This window comes from Bos indicus x Bos taurus, chromosome 4 (genome assembly GCF_003369695.1).
Source record: "Bos indicus x Bos taurus breed Angus x Brahman F1 hybrid chromosome 4, Bos_hybrid_MaternalHap_v2.0, whole genome shotgun sequence".
Lineage (NCBI taxonomy): Eukaryota > Metazoa > Chordata > Mammalia > Artiodactyla > Bovidae > Bos > Bos indicus x Bos taurus.
The window spans coordinates 59,056,215-59,075,759 of record NC_040079.1 but is presented as its reverse complement, the minus strand read 5'-3'; the positions used below and the strand labels follow the sequence as shown (position 1 = coordinate 59,075,759).

Sequence of the window (19,545 nt, the reverse complement as noted above, 5' to 3'; positions counted from 1 at the left end):
GCCTTTAAAATAAACAAGTAAAGGTTAATTTAATGACCAAACGTTCTAATTCTAGAAATAACTCATTGTTCCTTCCTTCACGGACAAACTCTCACCCCAAAGGTGGCAAAGGTAGAAGGAGATAGTTTTGGCATCATTGAGAAAGACCTTTTACCCAGTGCTTTTTCTCAGATTGATAATACGGCTGTGTGGGTTTGTTCATCCTCTCTCTCCTCCCTACCCCATCCCTCTCCCTCCCCCTCTTCCTCTTATTCTTTCTCTTGCTCTGTGTCTTTCCTCCTTTTCTCAACTAGGAGCCTAAAACAGCTATCAGCTATCAGCTAAGAGGTCAGATACATACATAGGAGAACCTTACCTATTCTTCCAGGGGATGTCATCCGCAAGAGATCTGTAAAGTGGACCTCCAGTGGCTCCACCATCCCAGAGCTCCTAAGACAGGCTCCACACCACCAGTTAGGCTCCATGCTTGCTCTGGCTGAATTCGCTAGCCTGGAGACTCTCAGAACTGCTGAGAAGCTCTTGATTCAGAAGACCATTTACTAAAACCTATAAGGGAGCATGTTACTCTCTCTACATTCTAAGCTCCAAGAGTAACCTCACTCTGCCATATGATGGCACTTGCCTGCTACTCTGTAAGTGATTCTCCTAAAGGGAAAACAGTGTTTGCCATTTGGAAGCTGGAAAAGTCTGGTAGTGAGGACTTAAGGGAAATCCTCGCTCAAAGGAGGTATCTGTAGTTCTTGGCATTAATTGCTCGATCATCAATCACATCAATTACACCCGGCTCTTAAAGGGGAGTGACAACTAAATGCCTAACGGGTCTCAGATGAAGTGATTTAAAAGAGGAGAAACTTAAGAAAAGACTTCTGTCCCAGAATGTGTAAAATGTGTAAAATCTCTAGTACTAAGTTCATTGACTGGACCAAAAGGCAGTCTCCTTTCCTGAGGACCTCAACAGCCATATCCCATGGCCTCTAACACTTGAGTTCATTATATTTTACTTACCCATATAGGCCAAGTAAAATGTCAGAGAGAAAATCATTCTGTTGAGTGGCGAGTAGGAATAAGCAAAGTTGGGCTGGTACTCAATTTTATCTTTACTTTTAAAATTTTTATTTAGGCCCTTAATTTTATTTTTAGAATGGGGTTTTGTTAAGTAAACTCAGCACAGTCATATCTAAACATGTCTGTATTTATTTTCACAAACACGCTTTCTTTTTTCTTAGCTCACAGGTGTTTCATTTTCTTTCTTCTAGAAGTATACAAAATTCTGTGCCATTCAAAGATGCCGATTCAGACAAATATAGTGATTTCCCAGTAAGTATTGTTAAGAGTAACCAGACGTTCAGTAAATATTGCATTGCTTCCTATAAATTTCTTTCCTTTAATAAGACAAGATTGAATGCCATTTGAATGTATTATTAATTTGATAATACACCATTTTTATAATGTTTATATACCTTTATGCTATCTCCACATGGACCATCAAAGTGGATCTTAGTCCTAGACTGTTTTCATTTCCTGAAGCCATTCCCAGCTGGAATTCTCCATGGGGATAACAGTTATCTTGAAAACATGTCATGAATTATTTTCAAAATTCTTAAATATATTTTAACTTACTTTTTAAAAGTGTATATGTGTTTGTGTGCACATGTTTGATTTAGAACAGTTAGGATATCATAATATTCTCTGTGAAATTCAACAAGCAAGTAACAGATGTCACAAACTTTCCAAAGTTGATGGGATCTCAGATACTGTACCTGGCAATTTGAGCAATAAAAGAATTGTTTGACATCATCGTGGCTCTTAATCCTTTTGAATCAGACATGTCAAAAATACAATAAATCCATGCAAGTAACCAGTTTGGCTAGAGTTTTTAATTATTCAGTAAAATTATTAATCGTTGAACAAAATAAACCAATTGCTTTGGGGCCTGAGAAGGTTGATGATTAATAGAGAAAGTTCAAGGAGTTGGATGGCCCTGCTGTGTGTGGAAGTACACATAGACACATACACATGAACACACATGTACACACAGACACGCGTGTGTGAAACATGCATTTGCATAACCACCCATGTGAATGTACACATGCTCACAACTTGAAAATTCACACAGGTGCACCCCCATGCTGTCACATATTGGCACACACACAACAGTGCACACACACACCACACACACACACACGCACACGCACACTTATGCTACACCTGTGATTGGCCCTGGCACCATATTATATTTCACCTCACTCGGGAGGTCATAGCATATTCACCTTAATTTTCTTGGTGATCTCTGGTGTTCCCAGACTATATTTGAATTTGAAACTGCAGATGTCAATCCCCCTCTGACAGCTCGGACTGGCCTTCACCGTGGACAACATCAGAGCAGAACTGACCCTTCCTGTGTGTGCCCTTCACTTTCAGACACTGCGGGGCTTTTATTGGCGAGGGAGAGATTGCAACGACAGCAACAAGATGGCATACCCAGGCAGAAGGTAATGGTCTCTGCTCATCACTGATTTTGAAAAGGAGGCGGGAGGCATAATTATCTCCTCCAGCCTAGGGGATTCGTGCTTACAGAGAGAAGGGACGTCCGTGTCCTCACTGAAGTAAAACTCAATGAAAAAAACCAGTAATTGTTCATTTTATTGCCCCCCAAAATGCTCATCGAGCATTGCCAAGCATTCTGCATCATGCTGTGTGGTAAACAAATAGAAATACGAGTTTACAGTCTAGTGGAAGAAACAAGTGAGTAGACAGGTTATTGTGGACATTTATCCATCCGCCTGCTCGAGCTCTACAGGCAGCCCTGGGTCCAGAAAGAGTAGCCTTTTCCACCAAGAGTAAGGCAAGGACTGCAGGGAGTGGAGTGCCGGTTTCATTTTAGTCCCAGGATGATGTTCAGCCAATCACATCTCAAAACTCAAACTGGATATGCCAGCCTTCATCTTAGCTGTGACTACAGTGCTGAAGCATAAACCAGATGTTTGGGACTTTAGAGGCGTAACTTTAATGGTGTTGCCTGTCTGAAGAAAATAGACTGCAGATGTGTTCATTACGCTCATCAGCACCATTACCCAACAATACCACCCATGAACGTAGTCAGTTATGAAAAGGCTGCATTTGGTCCCCAGCTCCCAGCAAGTACCCAAAGCCAAGAGAATGACAAAGAGGCAGAGTGAGGGTTCTGTGGACCACAACACACAATGGTGTGTGGCATTTTCCCTTGAAGAACCTGTTGGTCATCAGTGACACTTGGTGTAGCACTCATTGATTCATTCCTTCATTTGTGAAGCTGACATTCAGAGTGATAAATATATGCTGAAGACTAATGTGGCTGTCCTCTCTGTAGGCCAGACAACTGGGACTCATATCAAGATTCAAACTGTAACGGCATTTGGGTAAGCAACTAAATTCAGACTTAACCCTATTCTCTGGCTTTCTGCCCTCCTTACAAGCCCATTGCCTGTTTGCTTAGGTAGACCTGAGGAAGAAGATAAGATGGTAGGCTAAGGCAACTCTTTTTCTGCTGTTTGAAAGAGCGGCATAGAATCCAATCACACGTGAAAAGTGTCAGTGATGTAATGAGAGCTGAGGCTCTCTCAGTCACAGCCACTGTAAGTCTTGTTTAAGGTCACTCACATCTAACCCCTTGGTTCTGTCTGAAACAGTGTGAAATTAAATGAATCATGGTGTTAGCAAACTTTTTACAGCAACCCAAACAGCTGGTGGAGCAAATCACATGCTGTCACCGTTTCATTGCAGCCATTTTTTTCCTGTTTCATAAGGCTAGCCAGGCAGAGTGGAAATTACCTGTAGTTTCCCCACTACCTACATCCCGAAGCAGCTATGCTGCTACCCTGCTTCCTCATGAATAGATTAGTAGCTTCCAGTAGAGAAAAGGGAAGGAAGGAGAAAAGCCAAACACTTATCTGAGGACAGTAATGGCAGCAAATCTAAATTTTGTGAGGTCTTGAACTTATAGGATTTGAGGGGTCCTCACCCACTCCAGTGTTCTTGCCTGGAGAATCCCAGGGACGGGGGAGCCTGGTGGGCTGCCACCTATGGGGTCGCACAGAGTCGGACACGACTGAAGCGACTTAGCAGCAGCAGCATGAAGGAAAAAGTATACCAAATACAAAATCAAGTATAAAAGTATGATTAACTAGAATGATAAAAGAAATCTTAACAAATTCCTGGAGTCTTGGAAATTCAGGTCACTTTCTTTTGAGATCTCTTTTCCAATTTACCAGGAGTGCTTAAGTGGAAACATTGTTCTGACTGCAGCCAGACTCCTCTCCACCTAAAACACTCTACAGCTCCCAGCTGCTCCCAGCACTCACACAGGCAGGGATCATACAAACAAGGGGCCTTGAAGTTTAAGATTCCACCCCACTCCAGTACTCTAGCCTGGAAAATCCCATGGATGGAGGAGCCTGGTAGGCTGTAGTCCATGGGGTCACTAAGAGTCGGACACGACTGAGCGACTTCCCTTTCACTTTTCACTTTCATACATTGGAGAAGGAAATGGCAACCCACTCCAGTGTTCTTGCCTGGAGAATCCCAGGGACAGGGGAGCCTGGTGGGCTGCCGTCTATGGGGTCGCACAGAGTCGAACATGACTGAAGCGACTTAGCAGCAGCAGCAGCAGCTTCAAGATAAATTGCCTTTGAATGGCTGCCTTATTTGCTTGGATGAAGAGGAGAAAGTTTCTGTAAATAGTTTCTTCTCTCCAGGACACTGATGGCCTGTTATTTCTGGGATGTGGAGAGCAAGACAGATTGTACCCCAGTATAGCCCACCCCACCCACCCTATCATTAGTCAAATTGCCTTCTCATGAGGAGGGGAAGACATCACCCCTAGTCTTAAGGTATGGAGGTGTCAGGATCCCTAAGGCAGCTCTTGTTCTGTTAGAGTCAAGCTTAGCTGTCCTGTTGGATGACACAGAGGTTATTAGTATGTGAAGCTCCTATCTTTGTTCCATGACCCCATCGCTGCCTCTGACGTGTGACCCCACCTACATATGGAAGGCCAATAAGAGACAGTGCTCAGTTCAGTTCAGTTCAGTCACTCAGTCGTGTCTGACTCTTTGCAACCCCATGAATCACAGCACGCCAGGCCTCCCTGTCCATCACCAACTCCTGGAGTTCACCCAAACCCATGCCCATCGAGTCGGTGATGCCATCCAGACATCTCATCTCTGTCGTCCCCTTCTCCTCCTGCCCCCAATCCCTCCCAACATCAGAGTCTCTTCCAATGAGTCAACTCTTCACATGAGGTGGCCAAAGTACTGGAGTTTCAGATTTAGCATCAGTCCTTCCAAAGAACACCCAGGACTGATCTCCTTTAGAATTAACTGGTAGGATCTCCTTGCAGTCCAAGGGACTCTCAAGAGTCTTCTCTAACACCACAGTTCAAAAACATCAATTCTTCAGCGCTCAGCTTTCTTCACAGTCCAACTCTCACATCCATAAATGACCACTGGAAAAACCATAACCTTGACTAGATGGACCTTTGTTGGCAAAGTAATGTCTCTGCTTTTTAATATGTTATCTAGGTTGGTCATAACTTTCCTTCCAAGGAGTAATCGTCTTTTAATTTCATGGCTGCAATCACCACCTGCAGTGATTTTGAACCCCCAAAAAATAAAGTCTGACAGTGGAAATCCACAAGGAGCCCAGAGAGCCAAGACTCAGAGTTCATCATCAGTTAATAGGAAAAAGACACATGACCTTCACACCTATCCCTTTCCATAGAGGAAAAATGACTCCCAGAATCACAAAATCATGAACTCAGAGAGGATTTTGCAACCACCAAGTCCAACATTTCCCTAACTGTGTCCAGGAACTCCGCTGTCAAGTGGGAGGTTAAAAGATACAGGAGGAGGGGTGCTATACCCAGGTTTAGAAAGTACTGGGTCAAATAAGCCTAAACAGTTTGCTTTACTTCCGAATTTCTCAGCGTCTTTAATGTTTTATTGCACACTGGGAGCCCCCAAGACCAAGAGAGTGAACACACTGTTTCCAATACATCTCTGACCATCAGGCTCTTCCTAGAATCCTGTTAATACCATTACTATCTAGTGGAATGCCAGTGTTCTCCAGACCAGAGTTTGACAAGCAAAACAAAACAAAAAACATAACTATATATGTGTATTAACTTTTCCTTAGGGTTATCCAGACTCTGCTTGAACCTTCCAAGGACCAGTTACTCTACTAATGCACAGACCTAGCATTCAGTGTTAGAAAGTGCCCTCAGCTATGGTAACCCTGTCCAACTCACAAGCTCAACCTCACTGATGGGTTTCTCAGTCTCATTGTATCAACATTTGGGATGATGTCTTATCGTCCAGGCTGCCTTGAAAAATGTAGGATGGTTAGCGGCATCTCTGGCCTCTCCCAACTAAATGCCTGTAGCTCCCCCTCCCCACACTGTAACAACCAAAGATGTCTCTGGACATTGCCGAAGTCCCCTGGGGATGGGTGCAGGGCAGGGGCGGGTAGGGGGCTGCCTTAAAACCAGCCCTGTTGAGAATCACTGCTCTAGAAACATCACTCCTTAGGCACTGGAGAAGTCAGGATACTTAGAGCTCTAGTTTAGAGACCGCTGAGCCCACTCTGACCCTGTGTCCCAGCATTGACTGGACCCTCAGTGCTCCCTCCAGTGACACTTCCAGCACTCAGAGCCCTGCCCTGCATCCTTCTGAACAAGATGGTCCAGTTTTTGGATCTCTCCTTATTCCTGCCCCCAGGTCCTTAAAGCCTAACTCACTTACGTAGAATGTTGCTACCTTGGATTAAGGGCTCAAGAGACTTTAAAGGATTTTATCTACTGATTTGCCTTTGTGCTTTAAAAGCCATCTGGGGAGGATTTTGTACTTGTGTCTCATAAATTTAAAAGCAAACTGCTAATCTCATCACTTCTCTCTTAAAGGGTGTTGATCCAAAAGATGGAATCCCATACGAGAAGAAATTCTGTGAAGGTATGAATGGTAAAAGTCAGTGTACTTATCCTAATAGAATATTCTTTTCTAGTCTGAGTCAAATTGAGTCGAAGAGACAAATGAGGAAATGCCTGATGCTACAGCATAATGAGTTTAACTGATTCCTTTATTGGGTGACTGGAAAGTTATTAGAGGGATAGTTAGGGAGTTTTGGATGGACATTACTACTTTTAAAATGGATAACCAACAAGGACCTACTGTATAGCACAGGGAACTCTGCTGAATATTATGTAACAACCTAATTGGGAAACGAATTTGAAAAACAATAGATACTTGTATATGCTCAACTGAATCACTTTGTTGTACAACTGAAGCTAACACATTATTAATCAACTATACACCAATATAAAATTCAGTTTTTTCTTAAAAGCTGTAAAATAGATACCATGGTAACTGAAATCCAGCACCTCTCCAAATAAGAAGATAAGTGGAGGTGATAATTTTCATTCTGCTCTGTGTCCTTCTCAATACACCATAAGGTCAGACATCTGGGCTTGTACTGACAAAGTCCTTGTGTCAAATGGGTTAAAGGCTTGTATGTGGGTAATTTGAGGGAGGCCGCCAAACTATAACTGCTGAGAGTTCCCGAAAACACTTGAACAAAAGCTCTGTATTCTAAATGCCCACGTGCCACAGACCCCTGGGCCACCAGTAGTCTTTGTACTCTTTTTGGGGGGGCTAAGTCATGTCCAACTCTTTTGAGACCCCATGGACTGTAGCCTGCCAGGCTTCTCTGTCCATGGGATTTCCCAGGCAACAATACTGGAGTGGGTTTCCATTTCCTCCTCCAGGGGATCTCTGCAACCCAGGGATTGAACCGCATTTCTCGCGTCTCCTGCATTGGCAGGTGGTTTCTCTACCACCGCGCCACTCGGGAAGCCTACCAGTACTCTTAGGAGAAACTTATTAATACCAACCACATAGTGCTGAAAACATGGCACTGCTGTTGCCCAAAGAGCCTCACACAAGACCCTATGGTAGCACCACTATTTTTGTTTAGGCAGTGCTTTTTCCTAACATTTAAAAATATTTCATTCACTCAACAGGATATTTCATGAATACCTATTCCTATTATGCACTAAGGTCTATACTTGGCTCTGAGTTTTCATGGACAAACATGATATAGTCCTTGTCCTCAATCAACTTAAAGTCTAACATCTCTAAGCTGTCAGGGGAGTAGGATAGAGGTAGAAAATGTAAGGACCCAATACATAAGTCATACCATTTAGAAATGCTGTTGCATGAATAAAAGAATGAATTAACAAGTAAATGAATAAATAAACATTGAGTGAAACCATGGTGTGAGGCTCTGGGGTCACTATGGAATCTCTTGGATTCCCTAAATCCCGTCCCCTCCTCGATGTCCTGGGCCTTCTCAGTCCCCAGTTGCATAGCCAAATGCTGGCTGTCCCAGAGTCCTGAGATAGGGAGCCATTGGAGCAAGGCTGGAGCATCCTTGGACCTGATTCAGGGGGTTTGTAGGCGGGGAAAGGAAGCTCTCCTCTCTGACTCTGGGAGGTATCACTTGATTCTTTCAGGACTTTAAGAATTTTGGAAGAGTACATGCATCACCCATGGGTGAATTCCTCAGAATCAGATGAAGTGATCTGTAACCTCAAATGTACAAGGCTGCACAGTGACTTTATTTTTCCATTTCTCCATCTATCAGCCGTAATTGTCCATTCCGTGCTTTTGCCTTTATAGATTCAGGACTTTAAAAATCCATAACATGCTTGAAAAATCAAAATTGCTCCATGATATCACTAATTCCTAAAGAGAATTATAACAGAAATGGGTATGCTTTCCAAGAAAGCAATTTTTCAGGACCAAAATCTGGGCATATTTCTGAGTTCAGATAAACTTCTGATGTTTTTATTCATCCATCATTCACTTAAGAGGTTGCACAGCAGTTTGTTTTATGCGGAGCTAGGAAACACACCTGCATCTCTACAGCTTAGTTGGCAGTTTCAGTGGCCTAGAAATCTCATTCAGCTCCTAAATGCTATGCCCCTCATCCACTCAAAAAGTGGCAATGTATCACTGTTATGATGCTCCACGCATGGAATACACACCAGGGTATGTGCTCACCTAACTACCTAACCTAGAGGCTCCAAACTACTTGAGTGCATAAATAATGCAAATAAATTGTGCCCCCTAGGTTCACAGCCCAGGGGAGTCATTTTGCTGGGGGACTCAGCTGGGGCTCATTTCCACATCCCTCCTGACTGGATCACAGCTTCGCAGATGTCTTTGGTAAGTAATTTTGGCAGTAATCATCCCCAGTGTGCCAGCCTTTGTGTTTGTTTCCCCCCTTGCTCTCTATAAATGTAATGTCAGTTCCAAACAGGTGCGAATTTCCCTTCTCAGCACAATCTGCCATAAAAGGCACTTCCACTGCCATTTCAGTTCAGTCCAGTTCAAACAATGTGATAAGAACAACACTCTCACAGCAAGACCATCTTGTCCATCAGAGAAGGAGGATGGTGCCCCTGACACGTGGGAAGGAATGCAGGCACAGTGGGAAAGCGCTTGTCACATGACCACCTTGGGATGTGGTTCCATCTTCAACCTTCTAGAAAATGGGACTGCTGATCCAGAGAAATTAAACTACAGAAATGATCGATTCTTCCTTGATCCTTTTGCACATTGAAGAAATCAGACATGAACCTGAACACTCTCTAACTGGGCCTCTTCCAGTTTCCAAAACTGGGCAAACACAGCACTCCCTCGTAAGGATGAGAAAACAGAGAAACATTTGAATATAGAAAAAATGTTCATGATCTCCAAAGAGGAGAGCTCTTTCAAAAAAGCTTGCAACAGGAAAGTGAATTTTGTAAGATATTAAATCAGATTCTCAGTAATAATTTGAGGAGACAACACTAGTGAAAAAGAAACAGTCTGAGATCAGGGAAGACTACTTTTAGGTGAAACAATAATTGCCTGATGTAAAAATGTGATGGCCATACTGACGAGCAAGTTGGACAATGCGAAACAAACAGGGTGAGAAAACCACTGTGGCGGATTCATTTCGATATTTGGCAAAACTAACACAATACTGTAAAGTTTAAAAATAAAATAAAATTTAAAAAAAATAAAGTGTAAAAAAAGTAATAAATAAAGCCAAAAAAAAAAAAAAGAGAAAACCAGTCAGCCCACTGGGGAAATTCTGAAACTCACATAAGAGGCATAGGATAAGTCCTGGGGATTGACTAGGAAACCCAGAAGAAGAGAATACATCAGACAGAGAAGTGGTGACCAAACTGAAAAAAAAAAAAAAAGATAATTTTCTTTAGTTGAAGAAATCCTTGACTTTAATCCAAAACCCACTCAACTCCAGAAAGTGTAAAACAGACACCTCATCGTGTCTGGCTTTTCGTTTTTATTCCAAGTATAAAGAATAATCTTGCAGTCATTCTGCTCTTACAAATAACTGGGGACATACTAACAGATAAAAATCTTTTTGGTATCAGACCTCACTCTCAACAGTAAATTTTGGGAAATAGTGGAATAGCTTCTACAGCATTTTGAGGATGGTGTGTTAAAAATGCTCCAACTGCCAAGATATTATTCCTACATGAGAGTCACAGAAACATATTCCCAGTCATCCAAAGATTCAGAAAATATAACAGATTTATACCTTCCTGAAAAAAAATATTTTAGGAAGTATTCCAATTTCTCTGAGCATGATATTACAAAGGGAAGCCCAAAAAAAGTATTACTAGGTTTAATTACATAAAATCTTCAAATGTGTGCAATGTCAAAAAATTCATAAAATTAAACGATAAGTGAAAAACTAGAGCAATATTTGTAGCATATGACAAGATTTAAATCCTCTAATAATAAAGAGTTCCTGCATACCAGTAAGGAAAAAAACAATTTAATTTTTTAATGATCAAGAACATGACCAATAAATATAAAAACAGTTTCATCTTTAGTAGTAATCAAAGAAAAACAAGTTAAAACAGCAATGAGATATCATCTATCGTCTGATAAATAGGCAAAGGTTAAAAAGTGATGAAGGCCTACTTTTAGCAAGATGAAAGGGAGATGTTCATTCATCACTAATGAGAACTTAAGTTGCTAGAACTTCTCTGAAAGCAACTTGACAATGAGCATAAAGTGCAACACCATAGGCTATAGCCCACCAGGCTTATCCATCCATGGAATTCTAAAGACAAGATTACTGGAATGGGTTGTCATGCCCCTCTCAATTTTGGACATACCAGAGTTCAAATCCTGGCTTACTCACTTACCTTTAATTATTAATATTTTCTCTGAACTTTAATTTCCTCATGTATAATATATAAATAATGAGAGATATTTCATTAGAAATACAGGATGATTTTATGACAGGTGTTGAAAATTAGACTAGTTATTTCTACCTAACTTTCAACCGAGACCCCAAGATAATGTGGGTCAACTATTCCCACCTTCCACAGTCAAATATTAGAAGGACTGCAGCAGAACCCACAGAAGAAGGGAGGTGGTTAGTGTCAGTATGGCATCGGGGCTCAGCTGTCCCCATGGGGGGAAGAGTGCGATGCTTCTCCTCACTGTGGAAGGCTACTAAGTGGCTTGGACAGGTGTCTCCTGAGACTGGGGTCAAAAAAGCTGGACTCTGACATTCTTGTGAGTAATGTAAGGGTGGTGATGGAAGCATCAGGACAGGAAGTGTATGTGTCCTGGGACAAAACATGGACCACCGCCCCCCACGGAAGGGAGAACCAGCCTGGGCCATTGAAAATTTTGGAAATGATTTCCCTGGATTTGACATCCATGTGGGGACTAAACTCCAGATGACCAGGGGCTGGAGATGAAATTTAAGTGACTAGTAAAAGTGAAGAAAATATACCAACTCCACACCAGAATTTATTAGTTCACTAGAAAATAGAAATAAGAAACATATTAACATAAATAACATATTTTTATAATAAATAACTTTATTTTCCAAAACAAAAGTTAAATTAGAATAATAGCACTCTTTTCTACTTTTGTGAATCTCCTTGATATCTGAATAAAAGACAGCTAAATTAAAAGACACTTGCTCCTTGGAAGAAAAGCTATGACAAACCTAGACAGCATATTAAAAAGCAGAGACATTACTTTGCCAACAAAGGTCTGTCTAGTCAAAGCTATGGTTTTTCCAGTAGTCATGTATGGATGAGAGAGTTGGACCATAAAGAAAGCCGAGTGCCAAAGAATTGATGCTTTTGAACTGTGGTGTTGGAGAAGACTCTTGAGAGTCCCTTGGACTGCAAGGAGATCCAACCAGTCCATCCTAAAGGAGATCAGTCCTGAATATTCATTGGAAGGACTGATGCTGAAGCTGAAACTCCAGTAATTTGGCAACCTGTTGGGAAGAACTGATTCATTGGAAAAGACCCTGATGCTGGTAAAGATTAAAGGCAAGAGAAGAAGTGGATGACAGAGGATGAGATGGTTGGATGGCATCACTGACTCAATGGACATGAGTTTGAGCAAGCTCCAGGAGTTGGTGATGGACAGGGAAGCCCAGCATGCTACAGTTCATAGGGTAGCAAAGAGTCGGACATGAGCAACTGAACTGAACTGAACTGAAATTCCCATATCTGCTTCTGCCTACAACCTGTTTCTGTATCCATGTGTGTAACCTCTTGAAATCTCATTGTACCCTTATGAGTGAATTAAAATGAAAAAGGTAAATCAAGTCTCACTATTGTGATAATAATAGTGATCTCATGAATACTTTCTGAGGGTTTCTATGATTCCCCATGGGTCCTCAGGCTATACTTGAGAACCACTGTCATTTTCCCACTGCCTCCACTGTCCAACTTTGAGGATTTACAAAAGAAAGATGTGATTGTAGAGTACTGCAGTGTAGTTTTCAAAATTCTTCACGTGTAGAAATGCCAAGGAAGAAGCACTCTAAGACAGACCATTGTAGAGCAAAATGGGGAAGCCATCAGCATGATGTGGGCTCATCTCTCAACCTGAATATTTCTGGAGGATGTTAGAGACTGAAGTTCCCCAGGAGAGCATCTCTGCCCATCTGACTGTCCTCAGTCCTCACTCTGCCCATGGGTTCTCTTTTAGTGATGTCACCACAAAGGGAGAAAGCCTCCAACCTTTTGCTAATTCAACAAGTGGAACCCTTTTAAACTGGGTTTCTTGTCAGAATCAACATTTATCAGGGGTTAGTCAAGAAAATGAAAGCATTCCAACAGAGGAGATTTAATATAGGATACTGGCTACACTGATGGATTTAATACAGGGAACTGATTATACCGACTTTAGAACAAAAATGAGTTAATGAAAGTCGCTTTGTTGAGACCAACTCTTTGTGACCCCATGGACTATATAGTCCATGGAATTCTCCAGGCCAGAATACTAGAGTGGATAGCCTTTCCCTTCTCCAGGGGATCTTCCCAACCCAGGGATTAAACCCAGGTCTCCCACATTCCAGGCAGATTCTTTAGGAATCCTTTCCAAAATGACATGAAGAAGGTGAACAACTGAAAGTTGTCTTTAAAAATGAAGCTGTGCAACCTTTCTCCAACCTTCTGCACAGACAGAGGTTCTGAATTTGGATTCTCTACCATTGACTGTGAAACTTGAAAGTACCCACTGACCCCTAACCCCACCCTGTAATCCCTCATGATCTGGTGTTCCACCAGGAACCATAATGGGATCACCTCTTCCAAAGTGAACATTTGGCTCCATGGCCTTTCTCAGGGTCTGACAGTGGCGATGCATATTAATCAGCCAAGACCCCTCAGGATCCCCGAGCGTGCTTGATGCCATTCCTTTGCTATGCTAACTAGGAAGTCATATTCTGGGAAGACCAGTTAAGTGCTATAGAAAAACAAGCTTTCTTTGCTCATAGTAGGCCATTCTGCCCTTTAGGAGAGTAGTCAATAAGTCTTTGCTTTTGTCTCCTTATAAGACAGAAAAGTCTCCTGCAGATACATCACCCCATCCCAACTGTGCCCATCGAAAAGACTCACAGTCATGGATATCTTTCCTGAACTAGTCCCTCTCCCCTCCTGCTCATGCCATCCCATAGCTAAAGTAGCGTGGCACCCGGGAGGCCTGTTTACAGCTAATTAGATTAGGAGAGTGTTCATCTGGAAAGATATTTGTAGTTCAATAAAGAGAGTGTGAAGAATTATCCTCGTTGTTACACAGAAACAAAAGGTTCTGAGGCTCACTCTGCCAGGGACAGAAAATCCTGCCCTCTTCCTCTTTAAAAAAGAAAAAAAAACACACCTTAGCATCTCTCCAAGATATCCTCAGCAGTCAGGTTCAAAATGAGCTTTCTGTATCACACAGAAGACCTCAGCTTAGAAAGATTTCAGAAGCAAACAGACAGCAAATCTGAGAACACTTTCATGCTGTCTTATTTTATTTTCTTGCAAAGGAAAAACAATCACTGCTTGAGTTGTTTTGTTGACAAAGAAGGGAAGGTAGAGAGATCATCAAGGCTAGTAATAGAAGCTGCCCTCCTGCCTCTTCCCCCATCTGCTTGAAAATTATTTCCAAAATATTAAATGCTGCGTTTCACTGAACCAGAATTGCATGACGGGCTGGGGATTGGTGAGGAGAGAAGAAGAAGAAATGCTTTCAAAATACAATTTCCCAAATGTTTATTTTGCTGGTGAAGACTGTTGCCTGTACTATTATAAAATCTTCACACGACCCCTGGCAGGCTGTTGTCTGTAGGCTAAGTAAGTGCAGATTGAATTTCGTGCTGTGTCAAGGACAAAATGAATCCTTAATCTGGCTGCATAAAATGCATATTCACCCGAGAGCAAAGCAGCGCCAGTCTTTCAAGTCCCCCTGCACTTCTTTCCTCTCTTGGAGATGATTTTGTAAATCAAGCTAGTCTACTCTTTATTAGCCCACAGACAACAGAGCCAGTGTCAGCTCTCACCCTGCCTCTCACTACCCAGCCCTGCCTTCGCTCTCTTGATTTATCAGTGAGCATAAAGCTTCCATTAAGCATAAAGGCTGATTTTCACGGTACATAATAAAATATGGAAATTCTACCTCCACTAACTTCATGTCGACTCCAGAAATATTAAGAGTTAGGGTACTTTTTAAATTATTTTTTCAGATGAGGAAAGGCTGTTGTCTAATAAAACTGGATAAAATTACATTTTCTGCTCCTCAGACATCTTAAAAGCTGATGGATTAAAGATGCTAAACAATGAAGAATGAAGCCCCAATCCTAGTTATTTCTCATTTATTCTGTCAGGAAAAGAGAGTTCTGTGTACCATGGTGAATCCTTTTCTCCAACAGCAAACAGGCCACATGAGAAAGAATGTTCTTCTGTTCCCTTTCCCCGTTTATGGGCACAGGGCAGACGGGCTGTTGCTTTCAGTCCTGATCAATTCAGTGCCCCTTTCTTCCTGCTCAAGGTGAGCATCTGTGTCTCTTACCTGACAGCAAAGTCCGGTTTTCTTGCAGCCTCATGCCTCTGAAATCATTGATGATCTTAGCCCTCTATGCCTTCTGTGGGGATTAAAAAGACACAAACACTGGTTGTTTTGAAAAACTACAAGAGGAAATTATTTTAAGCTCCATACTTCTGAAAGGCATTTATAATTACTCAGCCCACATGCTTGCTCCCGGGGCATGTTAGATAGAGATCTCCACATAGAGAGGCAGCATGAGTCAGTAAACACCTGTGCAATCCAGTGTATTGCTAAGACCAGAGAACAATCCTTGCCCTCTAGCTAATTATATCTACCATTTTGCTTCACTCTCCCTCAAGTTTCTCGGCCATAAAATAGGTTTAATGATAGTGATGCTTCATAGAGGAAACGTTTAGAATCTCAAATCCATTGGCATGGGGGAAGAGGACAATTCTAGCATTTAAAAATAATTCTGAATGGTTGGAATTGATTGCTATATACCATTCATTCACTGGTTCCTTCAAATAGTTCCCTCCATGCCTCTCCTGGGGATCACCCAGCCCAGTCCTTGCCAAGGGCTGGGAGTCAAGTCTGGCTTCTGTGTGATTTTCTGGGGATTTCCTACTTAAGGCAACGACTGGAGGATTGGTCAGAGGTAGGAGCTAAACCATCAGTCCTAGAGGAGAATTATGGGGAGCATTATGAAATACGAGGCCCATAGAAAGTGTCATACTGAGTGAAGTAAGTCAGACAGAGAAGGAGAAATATCATATGACATCCCTTATATGTGGACTCTAAAAAGAAATGATACAAGTGAACTTACTTACAAAACAGAAAGAGACTCACAGACTTAGAAAATGAACTCATGGTTGCTGGTGGGGTGGAGGGATAATTAGGGACTTTGGGAAGGTTGTGTACACACTGCTATATTTAAAATGAATAACCAACAAAGACCTATTGTTTAGCACATGGAACTCTGCTCAATGTTATGTGTCAGCCTGGATGGGAGAGGGGCGTGGGAGAGAATGGGGACATATTTATGTATGGCTGAGTCCCTTCATTGTTCATCTGAAACTATCACAACATTGTTAATTGGCTGCTAAGTCGCTTCAGTCGTGTCTGACTCTGTGCAATCCCATAGACGGCAACTCACCAGGCTCCCCCATCCCTGGGATTCTCCAGGCAAGAACACTGGAGTGGGTTGCCATTTCCTTCTCCAATGCATGAAAGTGAAAAGTGAAAGTGAAGTCACTCAGTCGTGTCCGCCTCTTTGCGACCCCATGGACTGCAGCCTACCAGGCTCCTCCATCCACGGGATTCTCCAGGCAAGAGTACTGGATCAGGTTGCCATTGCCTTCTCCGGTTAATTGGCTATACCCCAATACAAAATGTTTTCAGTGTTAAAAAGAAAAAGAAAAAAATTAAATACAAGGTTCAAAGATTCCAGAAGCAGAAACTGAAGATGGTATCACCAAGAATTTAAAGCCTAGTTGATAAAGAACCCAAAGGAAAGTAGATCAAGAAGAACCAAAGAGTAAATATACACAATGGAGTGTTACTCAGTCATTAAAAAGAATGAAATAATGCCATTTGCAACATGGATGGACCAAAGATTATTATATTAAGTGAAGTAAGTCAAAGACAAATGTCATATGCTATCACTTATATGTGGAGTCTAAAAAATGTTATAAATGAATTTATTTACAAAATACAAATAGACTCACAGACATAGAAGACAAACTTATGCGTACCAAAGGGAATAAATTTAGTAGGAGTTTGGGAGTAACATATAAACACTACTATATATAAAATACATAAACAACAAGGACCTACTGATAGCACAGAGTATGTGCTAAGTCACTCCAGTCATGTCTGACTCTTTGCCCTTTGGACATGTAGCCTGCCAGACTCCTCTGTCCATGGGATTCTTCAGGCAAGAATACTGGCGTGGGTTGCCAAGCCCTTCTCCAGGGTATCTTCCTAACTGAGAGATTGAACCCAGGTCTCTTAAGTCTCCTGCATTGGCAGATGAGTCCTTTACCACTAGCCCCACTGGGAAGCCCATAGCACAGGGAGCTATATTGAATATCTTGTAAAAACCTATTATGGAAAAGCATCTGAAAAATAATATGTATATGTATATAATATGTATATACAACTAAATCACTTTGTTATACACCAGAAACTAGCACATTATAAGTTAACTATAATTCAATTAAAAAAAAGAACCAAGGAGGTCATGATTTCACATTGATAACATATTAGCCAGAAAAAAGGAAGGGTAGGTCATCCCTTCTCAAAAGATTAATTATTAATCAAGCAGGGTATAGGCTCAGCTGCTGTGAAAGAATCTCCAAATTAGTGATTTACAATGGAAACAAACTTTCCTCTCATATAATAAGGTGTGATGAGAGCAGGAAGAAGGTACCTCACAGAGGAAGGTCAGAGCAGTCAAGAACGTCAGGATTTAGCTAATGCTCGACGCCATGGACTGTAGCCCACCAGGCTCCTCCCTCCATGGGATTTTCCAGGCAAGAATACTGGAGTGGGTTGCCATTTCCTTCTCCATTGACCAATAACAGCAACTGGTTAAAGGAAGAAGGAGAAGGAAGAGCTTGTGACAAGCCCTGAGGTCCGAGGGGCCACAGGTGGTTGAGTGGTGGGAGAGAGAGGACTGGGAGAAGAGGCTGGGGCAGTGGGTGGTGCCATGTGAGGATGGTGTTGAGTAACTGTAGTAACCTGTAGAGCAGCCTTTCTGAAATCTGGCTAGTGACTGCAGCTATTTAGGGCACTTCTGAAAAATAAGGATTCTAGGGCCCTAGCACAAACCTACCTGAACAGAATCCATGTTTTAAAGAAGCTCCCCATGAGATTCTGGGATACACTGCTGAAGATGGTGGGGGCATGTGAGGAGGCAGGGACCCTGGCCAGAGGCTGTAGCACTGACTTGAGTTGGAAAGATAGAAAGAGAGAGGTTGTGTGACAGCTTCTTGGGCTAAGGTAAAACAGGGGAGAGAACGAAAATGAGAGCAATTTTTTGAGTGAGCTAGTGGATTGGAGAGCACAGCTCAAGCCTGCTCATTAGGTGCCCCAGTAACGGCTTTCCCTCTCCTCAACTCTGTAGTTTGACTGTGGACTTTGGGCTTCTTCTAGAATCTAAGGCTGGATGTTGCCTCTCAAAAGAGGAAAACTACCCCCCCCCCCCCCCCCGCACCAAGACAAATGGCAGCCTGACTGCTTCAGAAATGACCAAACTTTTAGAAAATCCAGTGATGGTATCTGAAGACTGGACTTTTATAATATTCATTCATTGTTATCTGTTCCTGGCCCTTAGAGGAGTTGTTTTTTCTGTTTGTGAAAGAATTTTTTTCATTTGCCCCACAAAAGATTGATTTGCAATTATCTTTGTGTAAGAACATGACATTTTGAACTCTTGTTTTCTCACTTTTATGAATTTGGATATAGTTCTCCAGTCCCTCTGGAAATGATGATGAAAGTGAAAGTGTAAGTTAGTCACTCAGTCATGTCAGACTCTTTGCAACCCCATGGACTATAGCCCACCAAGCTCCTCTGTCCATGGAATTCTCCAGGCAAGAACACTGGAGTGGGTTGCCATTTCCTCCTCCAGGGATCTTCTCAACCCAAGGATCAAATCCAAATCTCGCGCATTACAAGCAGACTCTTTACCAACTGAGCCACTGGGGAAGTTATAAAATGGTGATGGAAAGAATTTAATTCTGTATGAAAAGTCCAGCTACACAATGCATTTTCACTGGATATGGGGCACTTAGATAAATGCATCCCTCCATTCATTCATCGAATAAATAAACCATGGGGTTAGAGCTTAAACGATAAATAATAGAAAAGGGAAAAGGAAAAGACTATGAGGAGCTGATGAGGTAAAAATAAAAAAATAAAAAGAGCTATTTTCAGGCAAAATGATGAAAAATTGTTGCCTACCATACTGTCCTCTTTATATTTACTGGTCATATTTTCTAGAATTCTATGTTTGACTATATCTTCACTGCCCCCATAAGTTTCTGGACTGGCATAGGGTTAAAGATGAAATGCTATACCTCCTCCCTGAAAATTACTTCTTTAGCTCAAGTTGAAGTTTAAATGTGCATTGAATAGATGTCATCCCAGGAGC

General features: G+C 41.9%; 1 protein-coding gene across 1 annotated transcript in view; it reads left to right on the top strand.

Annotated features, from left to right (window-relative positions):
- The window catches only part of AOAH (acyloxyacyl hydrolase), a 188,208-nt gene that overhangs the window by 77,390 nt on the left and 91,273 nt on the right, over positions 1-19,545 (top strand). The window contains exons 8-12 of the mRNA XM_027539535.1: positions 1,257-1,317; positions 2,422-2,492; positions 3,350-3,398; positions 6,932-6,980; positions 9,160-9,254. Coding sequence (XP_027395336.1) covers positions 1,257-1,317; positions 2,422-2,492; positions 3,350-3,398; positions 6,932-6,980; positions 9,160-9,254 — 325 coding nt within the window. The remainder of the gene's footprint in view (positions 1-1,256; positions 1,318-2,421; positions 2,493-3,349; positions 3,399-6,931; positions 6,981-9,159; positions 9,255-19,545) is intronic.